The following is an 18,099-nucleotide window of genomic DNA, read 5'->3' as shown; positions in this document are numbered from 1 at the left end:
TCACCATTCCCATGAACTTGAGTCAAGTCAAACGCCTTTGGTTACATGGCTTGTTCATGCTATCGTGGGGTAGCAGCAAAAATTGATGGGCCCCACTCTATTTAAAGCAACGATGGTTAATTTTAAATTAACGTGATGTTGCTTTAAGTTTAATTATTTAAAATTTAAAATAAAAAAATTAATTTTTTAGTTTTTTAATTTTTAGCTAACTTATAATTTAATCATTTAACTATAACTCATTGTAACTTAATTCTTAAACTTTTGATTCAATTATAATTTAATTTTTCAATTTTTGACTCGATTATGAATCAATCTCTTAACTTTTATTTGTTCTCTTTTTTATATTAACTTAAATCTCATATCGAAAAGTAAAATAAGGGTATTTTAAAGTTAATTTCAAATTAATGAAGAGGGTGATGTTGCTTCAAGTTTAACTATTTAAAATTTAAAATAGAAAAAATTAATTTTTTTTGTTCTTTAATTTTTAACTAACTTATAATTTAGTCTTTTAAGTATGACTCAATGCGACCTAATCTCTCAACTTTTAACTTATCTATGAATAAGTCTTTCAACTTTTGATTGTTCTCTTTTTTTATGTTAACTTAGATCCCATATTAAAAAGTAAGAGAATGGTTTTTAGAGTAAAATATAAGCATTTATTTTATCCTTTTTATTTGATAAAAATAATTTTTTTAAAAAAATTAAAAAATAAAGACTAAGTTATAAGTGAGTTAAAAGTTGAAAAATTGAGTCACAGCGAATTATAATTATAAGTGAGTTAAAATTAAAAAACTAAAAAATTACCTCTTTTTTCTTTAAAATATACTAATTACAAGTATGAAATTTTAATCATTCTTAAATCTATAGTTTATGATTCATGGAAGGAGAGCAGTATCTATGCTTCTGAAAAGGCATCGGACAAAGTTGGTGGAAATTAATAAGGCATCTTCCTGGCACCATAAAAACCTCACAAAAAGACATTGAATTATAGAATCCTAGGCAACTTTATTTTTTTAAAAAAAAAATTGAGCTTAATTTCTGTTGATTAACTTAAAACTATCAAAATCAAACGATAAAAGAGTGCTTCTTTGCAATTCACCGGGAAAAAATGTTTCAGCCTCACGGCCTGGACTGTAATTCAAAATAAATGTCTTAAGCTAGTTTCTGTATTCTTTACTTTATTTTTTCAGTATTTATTAATTTTATTATATAATTTTTTATGAGTTTAACTAAAGGGGTGAGTAGAAAACAGTAATCCTTTTTTTTTATTATTCTGCAAAGATTTAACAATGACAAAATTTTGAGGATTTAAACTTTGAATTCTCTTTTCGTTTTGTGGTTATCACTTAATCTACTTGTAAGATGAAAGAAATAAAAAAAGAAAGAAAGAAAGAAAGAAATAAAAAGGCAAATAGATTAGATTACATTACAATAAAAAAAAAGAATTACATAAAGTTTTGTTTTTTCTTGTAGAAAAAATGGTCCTTATCATCATCGGTGTGGATTTGAGCTATAATTCCTCCTCACAAATCGCCCCTGCCATATCACAAACAAGCTAAACTTGTATTATTTAATTTTTTTAACCTTTTTTCTTCCATTAAAAAATTAATAAAAATGTTAATAAAATCCTTTGAATTCATAATTTATCAATCTCTGTTTAGTTGACATAGCCACACAAAATTCATATTGTAATTGATAATGAAGTGAATTGCATTAATCTTTTTAACGTTGTGATAATTGCACAATTTCTCACCATCAAAATACACACAAGTCTCTCTTTGACCAGCAAAATAAAGATTTAAGACAACATACTAATCAAGATCTTAATTATTAGATTGCTTGCATGATTTACAAATATGTTCCTCCGACCTAACATTTTTAGAAATGAGAAGGTCAATTCAATGATTCATGGTAGATGGATCCCAAGATTTCACCAACTACTAATATCTAAAATGGGCCCACACTTTATGAAAACCAGTCCCACATAGTCATATTAATGAAACCAATTATGAGAAGATTTACAACTAAGTACCCAAAATTTTTAAATATTCAAATCCCATCTTTTTTTTTTAAATCTGTTACCCAACTTGATTTACATTTATTGTCACTTTTATATGGATTGAGAAGGTTTGTTAAATTAGTTTGAGTTCTTAACTCTACTGCAGAGTACCATAAGGAGGGGTAGATTTGAAAACAAATATTTTGCTGTACATAAATTTTAAAAAGTAACTTACTCCCCCGTTCAAAATCGTAATAAATTTTTTGAGAGATTGAATATTAAAAAATGTAAAATATTTTCAATCAATCAAGACATAATAATTGCCTTATTTTTTAAAGTATTTTTATTGAATAAGTCACTTTATATTTATTTTAAAGTGAAACACATTATTAAATAAAAATAAATGTTAAAAAATATGATTAATTTGAAAAAAGTAACTATTTTATTGAGTAAAATTTAATTAAAAATATATTATATTTTGTAACAAAAAAGGCATATGTTAGTTGTTCAAACAGAGACTAGGCCCCACGAGGACTATAACACCAACCATGACCTTAATAAGCAAATACTTAAACGATATGTTTGTTTAAAATTTAAAAATAAATAATTGTTAAATAATTTAAATTTTTTTAAAAAAGTGATTATTTTATAAATATTTTATAAAAATTAATTATTTATTTTATGTCTGGTTATAACAATAGAAACTTATTATAATTTAATTATTTTATAATATTCTCATGGATCTTTATTTAAAAATAATTTATTAATTATTTTAAAATTTTATAACATTTTTAAATTATTTCTCATCTATTATATTAGAATTTTACAAGATACTGGTACTCAAAATAACTATTTAAAATAATCATAAACCTGCCTTTTTTTTTCAAAATTTGATTATTTTTAAAGTTTTAAACATACATAATAAAATTTCATAAAATAAATTTTTTAAAAATATTTTGTTTCATGAAAAAACTTAAACAAACATGCCCAAAATCTCCTCAAAATACATTTTAATGCAAGTTAGAGTGAGTATTGAAATACTCTCTCTATTTCAAAATATATGTATTGATTTAAAAAAAATTCTTTTAAATTTCACATGTCATTTCAGAAGTTCAGATTAATATTTAGTAATATTTGTTCGTAATATATATTTATTTACCCTAACAATTTCAAATAATATTTATTAAGCTACGACAATAAATTTGACAATGTAGTTAATATTTTATTGTAGTACTTACATTTCTTAATCTATATAAAGATATTAAAATGCATATACTTTGAAACAGAGGAAATATTATCTATGATCTATAAATAAAACAAATTGTAAGTGAATCAATCATACCTTCATCCTGGGCCGTTCATCAGCGTTGACTTTTCTGACTTGATATCTGATCTTCTTAGAGACGAGCCGTGCAAGCCGCTTTTCTTTGTAGCGCATCACACATGCTTCTCTCACTCCTCCTATGTTTGTCACCAAATCTATTTGGGCCGCTAGGGCCTGCCAAATCCAATACTACATACGTCATTATTTATATAATTTACTTCAAAAGTTATTAATATTTATTCTCACGTTTTTTAAAACATAATTCACAAACTCGTTGATGACTTTGAAATCCTTAGCATAAAATATAAACAGAATAACGATTCATTATACACAAATTTTAAATAAATACAACTTGTCTTAAATTTCGTACAAATATATTGGATTTGGAATATGTGTTAAATACACTTTTTTTCCCTCAAAGAATTGAGTTCACCATGCCGAATTTTAATACTGTTACTCACATGGCCAATATGTATAGCATTAACAATTGTTTTTTTATACACAATTATTAATTATTAATATTTTTCAAAATAAATGTCTTTCTCATCATAATTTATGCACTAACGAATCACAATTCAAATAATTTAAATACGTTCGAGTAATTAGATAATTCAATATATCTTTTCAATAAAAAATTAACATAAAAATAAATACAATAGGTTTGTTTTCATCTGTTAATTTGAAAGTTCTTTCACTATATACTCAACAAAATTAAAATCATTTTTAAAATTGCATATTTTGAATAATTTTTAAATATCAAGCACTATATAAGAATTAGCATTTATTTACGTGCAATACCAATATCATACGATACTTAATACTTAAATTAACACTAATCCTAATTTGTTGACCTAAAAATAAATAACACTAGCTTATACTCATTTAAAATAAAAACAAGGTACTCATCTAAGGTTAATTCAGGAGAATAGTGAATTTAGCAAAGATTAAGGTTGAAATGGTTGATATATATATACACACACATGCAGAGAGAGATGTACAGAAACGTTGGGGGCTAAACAATTTGAAAATGAGTAATAATTATTTTCAATATAATATATAAAATATATATATATATATATATATTTGTAAGTACTAGTTCATTTTTTTATTTTTTAAGGCAAATAACAATAAATAGAAATGTGGTACTATAATATATATGGGAATTTTCAAACTGGAGAAAAAAAAGGAAAGAAAAATAAGAAAGGGAAAGTGTGCTAAGAGCTTCTTGCTCGTCTTCAACCAGGGAGATCAAACTTTCTTATTCTTGTTTTTGGATTTTGATCGGCTGGCCAGAGATGGAGAACATAAATTGGCATCATTTCCCGGTAAATCGGAGCAATGACTTCTGTCGGCAAACGGTGACCCTCGGTCTGACCAAGCACTCAAAACGTCGTCGTAGTTCAATTTCAACATCAATTTCGAAGCCTTCGATTTCGGAATCGAAATTCCTCTGAGAGATTTCACCTTAGTTTTCTCAGCCACCTTCTTCGTCGTCGTCGTTTTCTTCTTCTTCTCCTTATCCGCCGGCGGAGCAAACGACGATGTATGCTTGTTGATTCTTGGCGAGATTTCCACTATGTCAACCGCCGGGAAATTCCACCAATTGCTGTCATCGACACGCCGGAGAGCCTTCACCAGCCCTAGCCGGAAATCGAATTTTGAGCCAAATCCGAATCCTGAGGAATCCACGCTCCAATTTTTCCCTCTGTCACCGTGACAGGATGCATCATTGGAATCTTCTTCAGTTCTGCTTCCAATGATGCTATCGATTCCCTCGTCCATCTCCTCATCGAGAATAGATTCGGCATCGAAATCTTCTTCGCAATCATCGTCCAATTCCAGCAAATTCACTCTTGAGATAATTTCCCCGGGACTCTGGCACGACTTCTCTTGCAGATTCACCACTTTAGGCTCCATTAGAGAACTAGATTTGTGCTGAATTTGTTGTTGAAGAAGGAAAGAGGAGGCAGAATCGTCGAAGACTCTGAAAGGCAAGAACAATTCCTCAGCGGATTCGTCCAGAAAAGCAGCATCACTAGGTCGGGAGAATTCGCCTGGTTTTTTGAGGTTCTTATTGGAGAAGAGATTGGGATAGGCCGTAGATAACAGAGCAGCAGCTTCATTGTAGGTTTGATTTGGTCTCTTTCGAGGAGCTCGAGATTTTCTGGTTGAGATTGCTAAAGGGGAATTGCTGGATTCAGATATTGTTGAAGAAGTCGAAGAAGTAGACGATGAAGATGTATGAGAAGGTCGGATCGACGGAGATGGAGATTTCACGAAATCGAAGTCGAACCCGTAGGTTCTTCCACCACCTGCTCCAGTCAAGATCGAAGACATCTTTGTGAACAGGTATGAAGATGAACCTCACAACTAAAAAGATTTTGAGCTCAAATTCATAAGCTGCTATTGAAAGTTAAACAGTATCACAATCAGCAAAGCATGAAAAAATCCTCATTTTGCCGAATTAAAAAAGAAGAGAAAGCTATATCTGAGAGAGGAGGGTACAAAACCCTAAACCCATAAGGTACAAGGAACAAACAGTGGACGGCTTTTATTCCTGAAAAATAACAAACAAAAAGGGGAAGAAAAAGCCAAGAACTTTTAGGGCAAAGAACTTTTGGGGCAAATAATAATAATAATAAACAGAAGAACCCAGAACTTGTATTAAAAAATCTGAAGATTACAGTAAAACTTGGCTCCCAAGTAGTCAAACAAAACCGAAGAAGCAAAGTAGAGTAGTAGGTATCCCAAATCCCCAGAAAAGTAATTCCCCCAACCCCCAACCCAGATACCTACCAAAGCTGTGATAGGTGTCTGGGTATTAAGGAAAATCAGAAAATTTTCTGGGAAAGGAAAGTTCTCTAATAAAAGAAGTGAGGGCTAAAATGTCCAGGGAAGTGATAATTTTTGTTGGCTGGTGATAATATTCAGTGAGAGAGAGAAGAAGGGGGTGATGAGAGCGTAGAACAGAGCAAGTCACGAGGAGAAGATATATATAGGCAAAAAAATTTTAGAGAGGGGGACATAATTGGGCACTAAGGCTGTGTCACAGAGAGAGAGAGAGAGAGAGAGAGAGAGAGAGAGAGAGATTGTGTATGTGTGTAAAATGGCTGGAGGGGGTGGAATGGCGAAGAAGATGAGAACGAAGGAAGGGACGATGCTCAGTTTCTGCTGTTCCGAATGTGGGACCACTCAGTCACATTAAGCTTTTTTTTTTTTCATCTCTCACCATTTTCAATTATTTTACATTGTCGTTTCACCAAAATGCCCCTGTACCTTATTGTTTCTACCTTCAAATTCGAATGCCTGTGATAAATGGTAGTATTTGAAATAATTGGTTAGGGATTTGATTTAGTTTAACTAAAAATTTTAAATTCAAATTTAAATTTGTGACCATGATTAAATTTTTAGTGAGTGTATGCCAATGTTTTTATACCCAAACCAGATATTAAATTAGAAAAGTTAACGGTTCACAATTCGTATGGTTCAATCGGGTTGGATCAATGATTAAACAGGTAACGTAATAATTAAATTAAAAAAATTTATATATGTATGTAATAATTTAAATATAAGAAATGAATATGAAATTTCTACTTAACTTAAAAATAAAATTAAATAGTTTAAGTTTATCATAACTAAATAAACCACATAATGCAATATAATATCAAATAATTAAAAAATTAATTATTTTTTAAAAAATAAAAAAGAGACATTTTTTTAAAAGTCCAATTTTTGAAAACCGAAACCGATTCTTAATTCAATCGTCAATTCAAAATGATTCAATCCAACCCAATTTTCAAAATCGGTTTTTTGTTTGACTAAACCATTAGTCTAACGGGTTGATAATTTGACCAGTCTAATTATCCGATTTAGTTTAATTTTTAAATAACTGGTGTATGAAACATGAAATGTGAAAGAAAAAAGTTGTAATATAAGATTTTGTCAGAAAAAGAGCCAACAGAACTAATAACATTAAAATCATGATGGAAAGTTGGAAACTTGAAAGGAGGTAATGCAATTCACGCATGGAGCCGGCCTTTTATTTCTGTTCTCATTATTTTGTAATAAACACAGCACATTTGTTATGGCTTTCTTACTTCTCTTTCATTAATGGCTTAACGAATCTCTCTTACTATGTTCATTGCATTTAAAAAAAAAAAAAATAGGCGAGTTGATGCTAAAGGCTCACAACAATTGGGATAATTTTCTCAAGTTAAATTAACATCTATAAAGATATTTTTAAATTATATCTAAAAAAACCTTCATATTTATAGCATGATTTAAATTCATGTCTTGTTTTTGCCAGCATTAAATTCATGTACTTATAAATATGAGATGCACGTATATGAATTAATTTTCGTTGGCCAGAATTAGCAACTTTTTAGAGTTATTATATTTATTGTTAATTTGTTCAAGAAAAAAATCATACTTCATTCATTCAAAAATATAATACATTTTTAATTAAATCTTGCATTTAATAAAATAATTATTTATCTTTAAACTAGCCATATTTTTATATTTATCATTATTTAATAAAATATTTTACTCTAAAATAAATATAAAATAATTTATTCAATAGGAGTACTTAAAAAAAGTATTGATTATACATTAAAATATCAAAAATACCTTAAATTCTTAAGTATTCAACCCCTAAAAAAATGCTTTTTATTTTCAAAGGGAGGGAGTAATAAATTTCCATGCATATAAGAGTATAATAGTTTTAGATTGCTCAAAATAACATCAAACAAAATCACATCAAGTTTGTACAATTAAAGTATTTCTTATAATGATTTGAAAGAATTATATTTTACTAATTCACGTTAGCGTAAATAGTAAGGGTTTATATCTTTAAGTTGTTGAAAGTTCCATTCTAATACTCTCACAGAAAGAAGTTATCAATTTTATTTTTTAAAAAAAAAAATTGTAATTGTAACTCAAATAAAAAGGTGAAAATGAGGACGTAATGGCATGATTGTGATATGGTGGTACAAAAATGGGCAAATAAGTAATTGAGCGAATAAAATCTAGAGGATGGCCTAGCATGGTTGTACCTGTGGGATTATTCCAAGTGTGCCATTCTCATTCCCTACCACCTGCAAAGCTCTCTCTGGGGCTTATGGAAAAGGCTCCTTATCTTGTGACGTGGCATCCTTTTATTGGATGAACTGGATTCTTAGGGCATACGTGGACAACCTTTTTGTGAGGTAAGGAGCATCTGAGTTTTCACGTGTATCGAGGTCAGCTTTTAGGAGCTCAGGGATTTGAAATATACTGATATTTATAAATTATAAATTTACCCTAATTATATTCCCAATAAAATTTTAATTAAATTTTACTTCCACATAATTATTTTTAAATTAATACTATGTTTTTATATTTATTTTTTTTAATGAGATATTTTATTTTAAAATAAATATAAATTTATTTATTTATTAAGAATACATATTTGGGTAAATACTTAATATTAAAATTTAAATTAATTTAACTGATTCAATCTGTAATCATTAAATTATTATCTTAACAAATTCAATGAAATGCTTTTATTTATAATTGGTATAACTACAGTTTGACTACAATTTTAATTATTAATCTTTGAATTAAGTTTTTAATTAGATTAATGATCAATATAGTTTTTAATATCTGTGTGAATTTGGGTAGTATTAGACCTATTGCCTTTTTTTAATAAATTTTGTAATATATTAATGATAAAGTAATATATTAATGAAAAGATATTTCAAACTTGAGAGTTTTGGATGGGTTCGTGTGAGCAATGATTTGAACCTTTTTGGTGGCTTTCGGCCTTTTGCCACTTAACCTGTGGCTCTCTGGCTCACTACGTTGTGCTTACAACGATCATCGACTCAGGATTATGCGTTTCCAAATCTTTTTGTTTTTGCACGACCATCGTTTTATTTTTCTAGATCTACACATTCTTGGCCTGGACAATACTATTGGTTTCACTCACGTCCTTCTTTCATTCACCAAACTGCGAATGTGGAAGACAGAGGATAGATACTTCCTAACAAACAATATTTGTTTAGCAGAGTAACGTTACAAATTAAATTCTCAATTATTTGTTTAGGAAACAATAATTTATACCATTCATACAAATCTGAGTTGGTTTCCGATATCTTTAATTGTTCAATTTTTAGATTAATTAATATGATATTATGAAAAATTACAGCTTGATATGATAAATTTCTTAACTAAACAAGCTTCCCTGATTTTCCTCATATTACACACACACGCACTGTGTGTGTGTGTGTGTGTAATTTTAAGATAAAGAAAAAAGAACAATTCTCAGACAATTTGGGTTTTCAATTCCCAGATTCATCCCTGCCAAAATTTATCCAATCATCATCTCATCTCAATCTTAAAATATTTATAGAGGAGTCATATTTATTTATTTATTTATTTATTTATTATTCTATATATCTGGCAAATATCTAAAAATTACTTGTCCAAAAGCTGATTAAAATTAAGTTGGATCTCATTCATGCACTTGTATGTAAATGCGCGTGAGAGAGAGATATTTACACAACTCTTTCGTTGAGAGAGGGAGATATTTATGAAGCGTTTTTTCTAATTTAAGAAAAAAATTTTATTAAAAAATAAATTTTTAATTTTGATTTTTCATTTAAAATAGTCATACATACGCTTTATCTTTATGACATCTCATATTTGAATTATGAAACATTTTTGAACCTATATATATAACTTAATAAAAATAAACAATTAAATTAAAAATATATTTTTATGTCTCAACTTTATAAAATAAAAATAATAAAGTATACTCAATCTTTTAATGGAAAACACGGCACATTTTTTTACACGACTCTGATTAGATCATATTTAAACATTGCCATGTTGAATTGAAAGTCACAATTATTTGTAAAAGCATTTTCTACGCTGACAGGAAATTGAGTACAAATCTGGTATTTAAATGACTACATATTATCTTTATATCAAATTATAAGTTATTTTTTAAAAATATTTGATGTTTCAAAATATGAGATACTTTAAGAATATTGAAATTTTATTAAATATATTTGTTCCAATACTACCATTTCTCTCCATTTGATATTAGCTAAGTGCGGACTTAAAGTTGTTAAATGAAACTAACCAAAAAAAGTTGTTAAATAAAAGGTATTTTTATAAGTTTATATTTTTATTTTTTAAAAATAAAGTTGTTACGTGTATTTAATAAAATTTAGTAATATGTAAAATTTTATTTAAAAATATCTTATAATTTTGGATGGAAAAGTAAAACTTTTTTTATTGGAACCAAGGTAACCTGCAAAGTAATGTATTTCAAATATCATTGTACTTTCCAACATCCACCTTGCATTTAGGGTTTCGTGGATAAGTTAAATTTCTTACAATGTGTGTGTGTGTGTAAGAGAGAGAGAGAGTAACGATAAAGAATGAGAGGTGATATAAGAGTTTGAAGAATTATTCAGTGAAAATAAGCGAAGGAAGGAGCTTATCCACATATGACACATTGCTGAAGAACATTAGGTGGTTTCGTGATATTATTTGGCATTACCTTATCTTCAACGATTCAGTGACTTGGAATCCTCACAGCCATTGAAGCTCTTCAGATAAACTCTTACAAGTTGTTGATGATGCTGATGAAATGTACGTACGTTAGGCTATCATACACAGTACAAATTTTGAAAGTTGCATGTGATTTTACTTCTTCAAATTTATCTTGGGTTCTTATTAGAGTGATAAAATATGGATCATTTAAATTTTGATTTGAATGGTTTAAATTTAAAAAATAAATTTTATATGTTTATTTTATATTTTAAAAAAATTTATAAAAATTATAAAAAAATTTAATAAACATCTCTTCATAACTAATCTGATCCATATTTAATTTAGAGGGTCTAATTTAGCATAAAAATTTTCATTTTTTATATATTGAATATTAAGATGTACTCAACAAGGTTTGGATTTAATATTAAATTTTTTATAATTTTTATTTTATAACTAAAATATCAAAATTATAATGAAAAATCTCATAATTGGAACTTTTTTAAAAAAATTATAAGTTAAAATTTTTAAACATGGATCGTGTATGGTACCTTGGAATAGTCAATATATTAAAACGTTAATATTAAATTGATTCCTCCTAATTAAATTTGAATCATATTGGTCATGAAAAGATTTATTAAATTGTTTATAAATTTTTATTTTTAAAATGTAAAATTAATTTTTTAAATCTAGACCATCCAAATTAAAATATGAATTGTTTAGATCCCATTATCTTGATGAGCACTTAAGATGAATTTGCTTATTCAAGTATCTTCAAACTCTCTGGCCACATGGTTTCTCTTCACACATAAATCTAATTTTTAATGTTTATCTTTTGTTACGCTTAGGTCTATGTGATGGCTTATGGTATCATGCCTATACTATATAACATTCATTGCAACGAAATTTTTAATCCATCATGATTGCTTTAATTATCAAATTGGTTTCTTAAATTTAATTTTATTGATTTGATTCCTCATGTTTTCTTAAATTATCATATAAATATTTTAAAGTTTAAAATATAAATTAACTCTCAAATGTAATATATGCTGATATCTTGCCATGCATTATATGTAGATAAATAAAAATAAATTAACCCTTAAATTAAGTTAACTTTTATCAATATAATTCCTTTTGCATTTTGTTCTTTTGTTCTTTTGTTTTTAATTTTTAAGTCTATTTTTTCCTACCTAAACATTTATTTCGTTATCCGCGTCAGCTAAATTTAACAGTGTCGTCTTCTTTTTAAATAATAAAAACTAAATCAATAATTAAAACAAGTTTAAGAGACCACGTTGATAAAAAAATAAAAATAAAACATAAAACTTGAGAGAACTAATGGATAATCAAGGCAAGTTTGGAGAACTAAAAGTTTTTTTTATCTATTTCTTAAAATTTGTGCTATACATTGAAAAACTCGTCTTTTTTTTTTTTTTGCATTAACTAAAATAGTGGATCTTCAAAACAACATTATTTGAATTTTCTCATGCCATGAAAGATGAGGATTGGTTAGGAAAAATTAGGAAGATGGAACTGTGATTTAACGGATTTCAATTTCATTTTTACTAGTAGGGAAATGGGTTGGATGATAAAAGCTCAATTTTAGGAGTTTCAACAATGTGAGTGAAAAAATTATGTCGGATTAATTTTTAATTGAACTCAACAATTTTTGAATATGACATGGTAGTTTTAGATATCAAATAATCTCATAATTTTATGGCTTAAATGATAATTTGACCCTCAAACTATCAGTTTAAAAGCATATTAAATTTTAAACTCATTTTTTATATAATATTTTTTTAATTTTTAAAAATAATACAATATTATTATTACATTAACAAATATTAACTTATCGATTAATTGATAAAAAATTAATGAAACAGAATCTCAAAAATTAAGAAAATAGCAAAAAAAATCATAAAAAATGATCCAACAATTACAAATAAAGACCCAAAATGATGGAAAAGAATGAAAAAAATTTTATTGATCATTTTTTGTAATTTTTTAGATCAATTAACAATCAAAATTAATATTTCACATTATACTGTTTTAAGATGTTAAAGGAAAATATTGCAAAAAAATGAGTTTCGAATCCTAGATACTCTTTAACTTATAATTTAAGTGGTAATTTACCATTTAACCCTGAACATCATAGTTTGTTTTGTAGATTATTGAATGAGAGATGAATTTTAAAATGTGAAATAAATTAAGGTTTGCCTTTTTGTTTGAAATATAAATTTTCTCTTTTGTTATTCATAAATATTTTCCAAATATTGGATTTGAATTCTCTTAAAATTATTTAGAATTAATTATAAATTATTAAAAATAAAATAAAAAATACCCTATATATATATATATATATAAAACAGCGGGTTTAGTTTTACAAGTGGTGGGAGCAGGCACACGCGCTTATAGGAGATACATAAAGTGGGTTTGCATATAGTGTGCGTTTGGTTTTCAGTTTATCAAAAGTTCATTTGATGAAAGTTCATTTGATAAAAATTAGTTTAATGAAAGTCAGTTGTTATAACGAAATTTATGTTTGGATATATTTTTTCAAAAGTCAGTTTGATACATTAAAAGTTATTTGGTTTGTAATAAGAAAATGTGCTTTTAAATGTATAATTACCAAAAAGGACAATGATTTATAATGATTTATAATTTTTATTATACAAATATAATATATTTAAAATATAATAAAGATTTTAAATAACATAAATTTTTATCTATAATGTTAAAAATTTAATCTCTAGTTATTTGTATTTTTTAATTTGTAATTTTAAAAGATGTAATAAAGATTTGTAATTTTTATTATACATTAATGTTAAAAATTAGCATAATTAATTACTCAATTTATAATACTAAAAAAATTGATACCTAATTATTATTATTAAAATAATAATTATATTTTTAATGAATTAACTATTTTTTAAATAAAAGAATAAGAGATTAAACTTAGGGTAGTATGGTCAAATAATATCCTACTTTTTAAATTCACTTTTCAAAAATTTCAAATAGTTACATTTCAGAAATTCACTTTCAACCACTACTTGAATATACTTTCAGGATGTGCTTTTTTATAAAATGTTCTACCCAAACAATTTTTAATTTTCTGAAAGTAAAATTTTACTTCTTGAACGTGAAATGAAGGAAAATCAAACGGACCCATAATATACTTGCATACGTAGACTTACTCCGATTGCAATTGTATGGCATTTCAATTAATTTTTGTTTCGTAAAAACAGTTAACAATGTCATTAAAAATGAATATTCTTTAATTTCAATATTCATCGTTAAAAATGACCATCCTTTAAATTCAAATATTCATCATTAAAAATGGCGCTGTTGAAAAGAATAAATAATTGCTCTCAGAAAACAATCAAACACCAAGATAGCTAATAATTTTTTGCTCAAAAAGATACCTTATAATTTTAAATAGAGAAAATACAATTCTTAGTTCGTATAATTTTATTTGATTTTGCTTTTAATCCCTGCAATGTTTTAATATTTTTAATTTTTATAAAGACTATTTAATTCTTATAAAGACTATCGGCCAAAAAAAATCTTTATAGGGATTGAAAACAAAACCCAATTAAACTATAGGGAACCATTATTATGTTTTCTCTTTTAGATATTCAAACTTTTAAAAAATATCTTATAATTTTAAACATACTTAATATATATATATATATATATATTTATGTATATATCATAGTAATGAAAATTAAGTTAACTACTTAACCCTTCCCGTTGAATTGATATCTTGACTAGTTTAATACAATATTTTAGTTATGGCCTATATGGTAATAATTTTAATAATTAATTCTCAAATCAACTTAATAATTGATTTAATGATTGGTTTAGTTTTTAACAAGTTGTGAGAGAAGGGGTGAGAGAAGAGGCGATAAGCATGTTAAGGTGATTAGGGAAACACTAATAGCATCCAAATGAGGTCATTTTTCAAAGATCTATGAGCATATTATATGCAAAGGACTTGAAAGCTTGGGGAAAACCACACAAAGAAAGAAACACAATCTTTCTAAAATAAAGCTTTGGCGCGCGCACAAACACATCACCCCTCAGCTGTCATGCTAGTAGGGTCACTATCTAATAGTCACATGCTTACAAATATCACACTTGTTTGGGGACCATATCATCTCTTCCATATTCTTCAAGCATCAGGACAATTTCACAACATACTCTTTGATCGGCAAATTGACTACCACGTTAAAAAAAAATATTTCTAAAAATGCACTTTTAAAAATATTTACCAAGTTATTATAAATTGAATCTTTGTCTGGTAGATATCAAGTTCCAAATTTTTTCTTGTGGTAAACATATATAAAATTTGATATTTATCATATCGAGTTCAATACAATTAAAAAAATTGTCAGAGTGTTGCCAGCCACATTTTCTCTCTCCTCACCTTTTGTACTTATATAAAAATTACACACAATTCTCCCTCTCCTCTCATAATAAATTTTTTAAATAAAAATAAGTATTTATATTATATAAATTTTAGATAAAAATATTAAATTATATATATTTTGGTAAGAATTATGTATAAATTTTGAATTTAAAATTCCAATTGATTTGATGTAAATAAATATCAATACATATTTTTTTCCTTTTTAGTTTATAAAACATTCTCAAAATGATTTTTTAAATAAATGAACAAAACGAAAATCTTATATAAAATTGGACATTTAACGTTAAAATGTTTTTTTTTTGTTTCTCACAGGGATCCTCCTATTACAATCCTTTTCAAGTGTTAAAAAGTTACACTTCTCCATACCAAAAAAAAAAAACAATTTTCTTTTTCTGTTTTAAATGAAAGTCAATTTTATTTCATGCATAGCTAATCTATTAAAAGTAAAAGTATATTTTTATTATCTTACTTTATATAATGTCTCAATTTGATGTTTTGAATTAATAAAATATTTTTTTAATCCTTTAATGTTAATATTATATTGTTAGTTTCAAATGATATTTTTGTGCCAATCAATTAATCATTATTATTTTAAAAAATTAAACATATTATGTCAACATTTGAGCATATTTTATTAACATTTAAAAGTTTAATATTGATATTTTTGTGGTGAAACTAATAATGTTAGGATTACATAACTTAAAAAATATTTTATAAAATTAAGGGATTAAAATAAAATATTTTGTAATGTTAAACGAGCCAAAGGTGCACTTTTATTAAAATTAAAATTAAAATTTTTTTCAATAATGCACTCATCCTTTTAACATTCAAGACCTACTAAAATATGTTAAAAAAGATAATGAAAAAATTGTGCTCGTCTCAATAAGACGTGAGGAGAAAGTTGAAAGAATTAAAAAAAAAAAGAGTAGGATTCAACCCCTGTCAAGTTAAGAAATCATAAATTTCATGGAGTTTTCCTTTTTAAGAAAGAGAGAAAAATTTATAATTCATTAAAAATAATAAAATAAATGAAAATATTAAAAAAAACTTCACATAAATTAATGAATCTTAACTTGAAAGGATTTCAATCTAAAAAATTGCTCCACAAAGAGGGAGGGAGGGAGCAACAAATCTTCAAGGGCCCAGATTTTCTATTAGAATAATTAACTTACACTCCATGAAGTGTAAGTTAATTATTATATATAGATATATTTAACAAAATCAATTTATTAGCATTGAATTATACACTATTCAAATGTCATGATTCTAGCAGAGATTGGACAGATAATAAAATCAGATACTCATAACATCATCATCATCTTCTTCTTCATCAACATCATGCAAAAAATTGTATATTATCTGGATATCATTTTTTTTATTAATATTACCTGGATATCAAGATTGTTCAGTGTTTTCAATTGAGAGCGGATCTTATCCAGTGGACTGAGCAGTGAGCGCCACTCAAAATAGGAAGATCATGGGCCCAGCATTTTATTGGGCCTTACATCCAAGCCAAATTTGTCCTACAATCTTTTTACCAAGGACCATTTCAAACACGATCTGTGATACACACACATTGTGAGAATATAATAAAGTGATACACATTAATATATATACATGAGAGATCGAATGTGTATTCTGTTCTCTAATCACATTTTATGCAGATGAAGTGATACCTTTATATTCAAAATTAATTGTTATAACCCGCAGATTGTGTTTAATATTAAACCCAGGTTACGATATTCTTTTATCTTAGGTGTCTTGAGATTGAATCACAAACTTTCATGGCCTAAAATTCGTATAATGATAATCTTGTGCATTTCTTTGATTTTTCCTTATCCCATGTTGCCGCATTTCTTGCGTAAGTAAATTGATAGTTTGATATTTGGATGCTCATAAAGTATCACATTTAAATCAACCACATACCTTGTCCATGTAGGGATGAAAACAAAAATAACTAATAAGTAACAAAAGTTGGTTAAGTTGATGGAGACTTGTCTTATAATTTATAAGACTACAGGATCCAATCTCATTTTTAATGTAAAAATTTTTGTTGATAAGAGATTTATAAATATTTTTTATAAATTATGATTAAATCTAAAGACATACTTTGGTTTTCGTGAGCTTAGGATACAACTCACTTATTTTTTTTTTTTTAAACATAATTAATATGGAAATTTTATATCTTTGTAGATCATCTATTCAAAAGATATCAATTTTTAAAAGTAATTTGGTTTACTTCAAGATTGATCATCAATATTAATGAAATAGGTGACCGCAATTTTTAATTTGTGACTCGTGAGATGGTTCAATGATTTGTTAAGAGAGAAATGGAGAGTGTGAAAGAAAATCAAATAGATACCACAAAGGACTAATATTGAATGAAAATGAGTGATTTTAAGGAATCTTAAAGTAATAAGAAGTCTCATAACAAATGAATGCTATGAAATTGAAAAACAATCCTTGACCGAATATTTTTTTTTTTTGCTATAAAAAGTAAGATTATCAATAAAATGACCCACAATGCATCACAAAACAAATAAAAGGAAAATAATGTCCAAAAACATAATCAAATTAAATGAAGAAACTTGTCCCACACTTTCATGAACTGTAGCATCAATACTATCTTTCACACAATCTTGATTTACCAGCTTTAATAATGGAGGTAATAAGTAGATAACTCAATCTCGAGAATCAATCTATCATCAGAACAAGTTACCTTCCTACAAGGTCCATAAAGAATAGGCATTTGATAGATTTCCTTAAAGAAAAGATATTCTCAATAAGAATGTTGCATCGCAGTTATCCCGA

The 18,099-nt window shown here is 26.7% G+C and overlaps 1 protein-coding gene across 1 annotated transcript; it reads right to left on the bottom strand.

Moving 5' to 3' along the window:
- Positions 1 to 3,335: 3,335 nt before the first annotated feature.
- Positions 3,336 to 6,386, bottom strand: LOC129320371 (protein CHLOROPLAST IMPORT APPARATUS 2-like). Its single transcript, XM_054965796.1, has 2 exons — positions 4,628 to 6,386; positions 3,336 to 3,490 (listed from the first exon to the last, which is right to left on the bottom strand). Exons 1-2 carry the CDS (start codon positions 5,658 to 5,660, stop codon positions 3,336 to 3,338), a joined length of 1,188 nt encoding a protein of 395 aa, XP_054821771.1. The 5' UTR covers positions 5,661 to 6,386.
- Between the last annotated feature and the right edge of the window lie 11,713 nt (positions 6,387 to 18,099).

This window comes from Prosopis cineraria, unplaced genomic scaffold (genome assembly GCF_029017545.1).
Source record: "Prosopis cineraria cultivar Desert tree isolate PC_DT_omini unplaced genomic scaffold, ASM2901754v1 PC9, whole genome shotgun sequence".
Taxonomy (NCBI): Eukaryota; Viridiplantae; Streptophyta; class Magnoliopsida; order Fabales; family Fabaceae; genus Prosopis; species Prosopis cineraria.
This window is presented reverse-complemented; position numbering and strand designations above follow the sequence as displayed.

What these genes read in the sequence shown, in the direction of transcription:
- LOC129320371 (XM_054965796.1), bottom strand. Translation starts at nt 5,660, where the DNA reads ATGTCTTCGATCTTGACTGGAGCAGGTGGTGGAAGAACCTACGGGTTC. An exon ending in GGGAAATGATGCCAATTTAT is followed by an intron (nt 3,491 to 4,627) that starts GTTCTCCATCTC and finishes GGCAGGCCCTAG; the next exon opens with CGGCCCAAATAGATTTGGTG.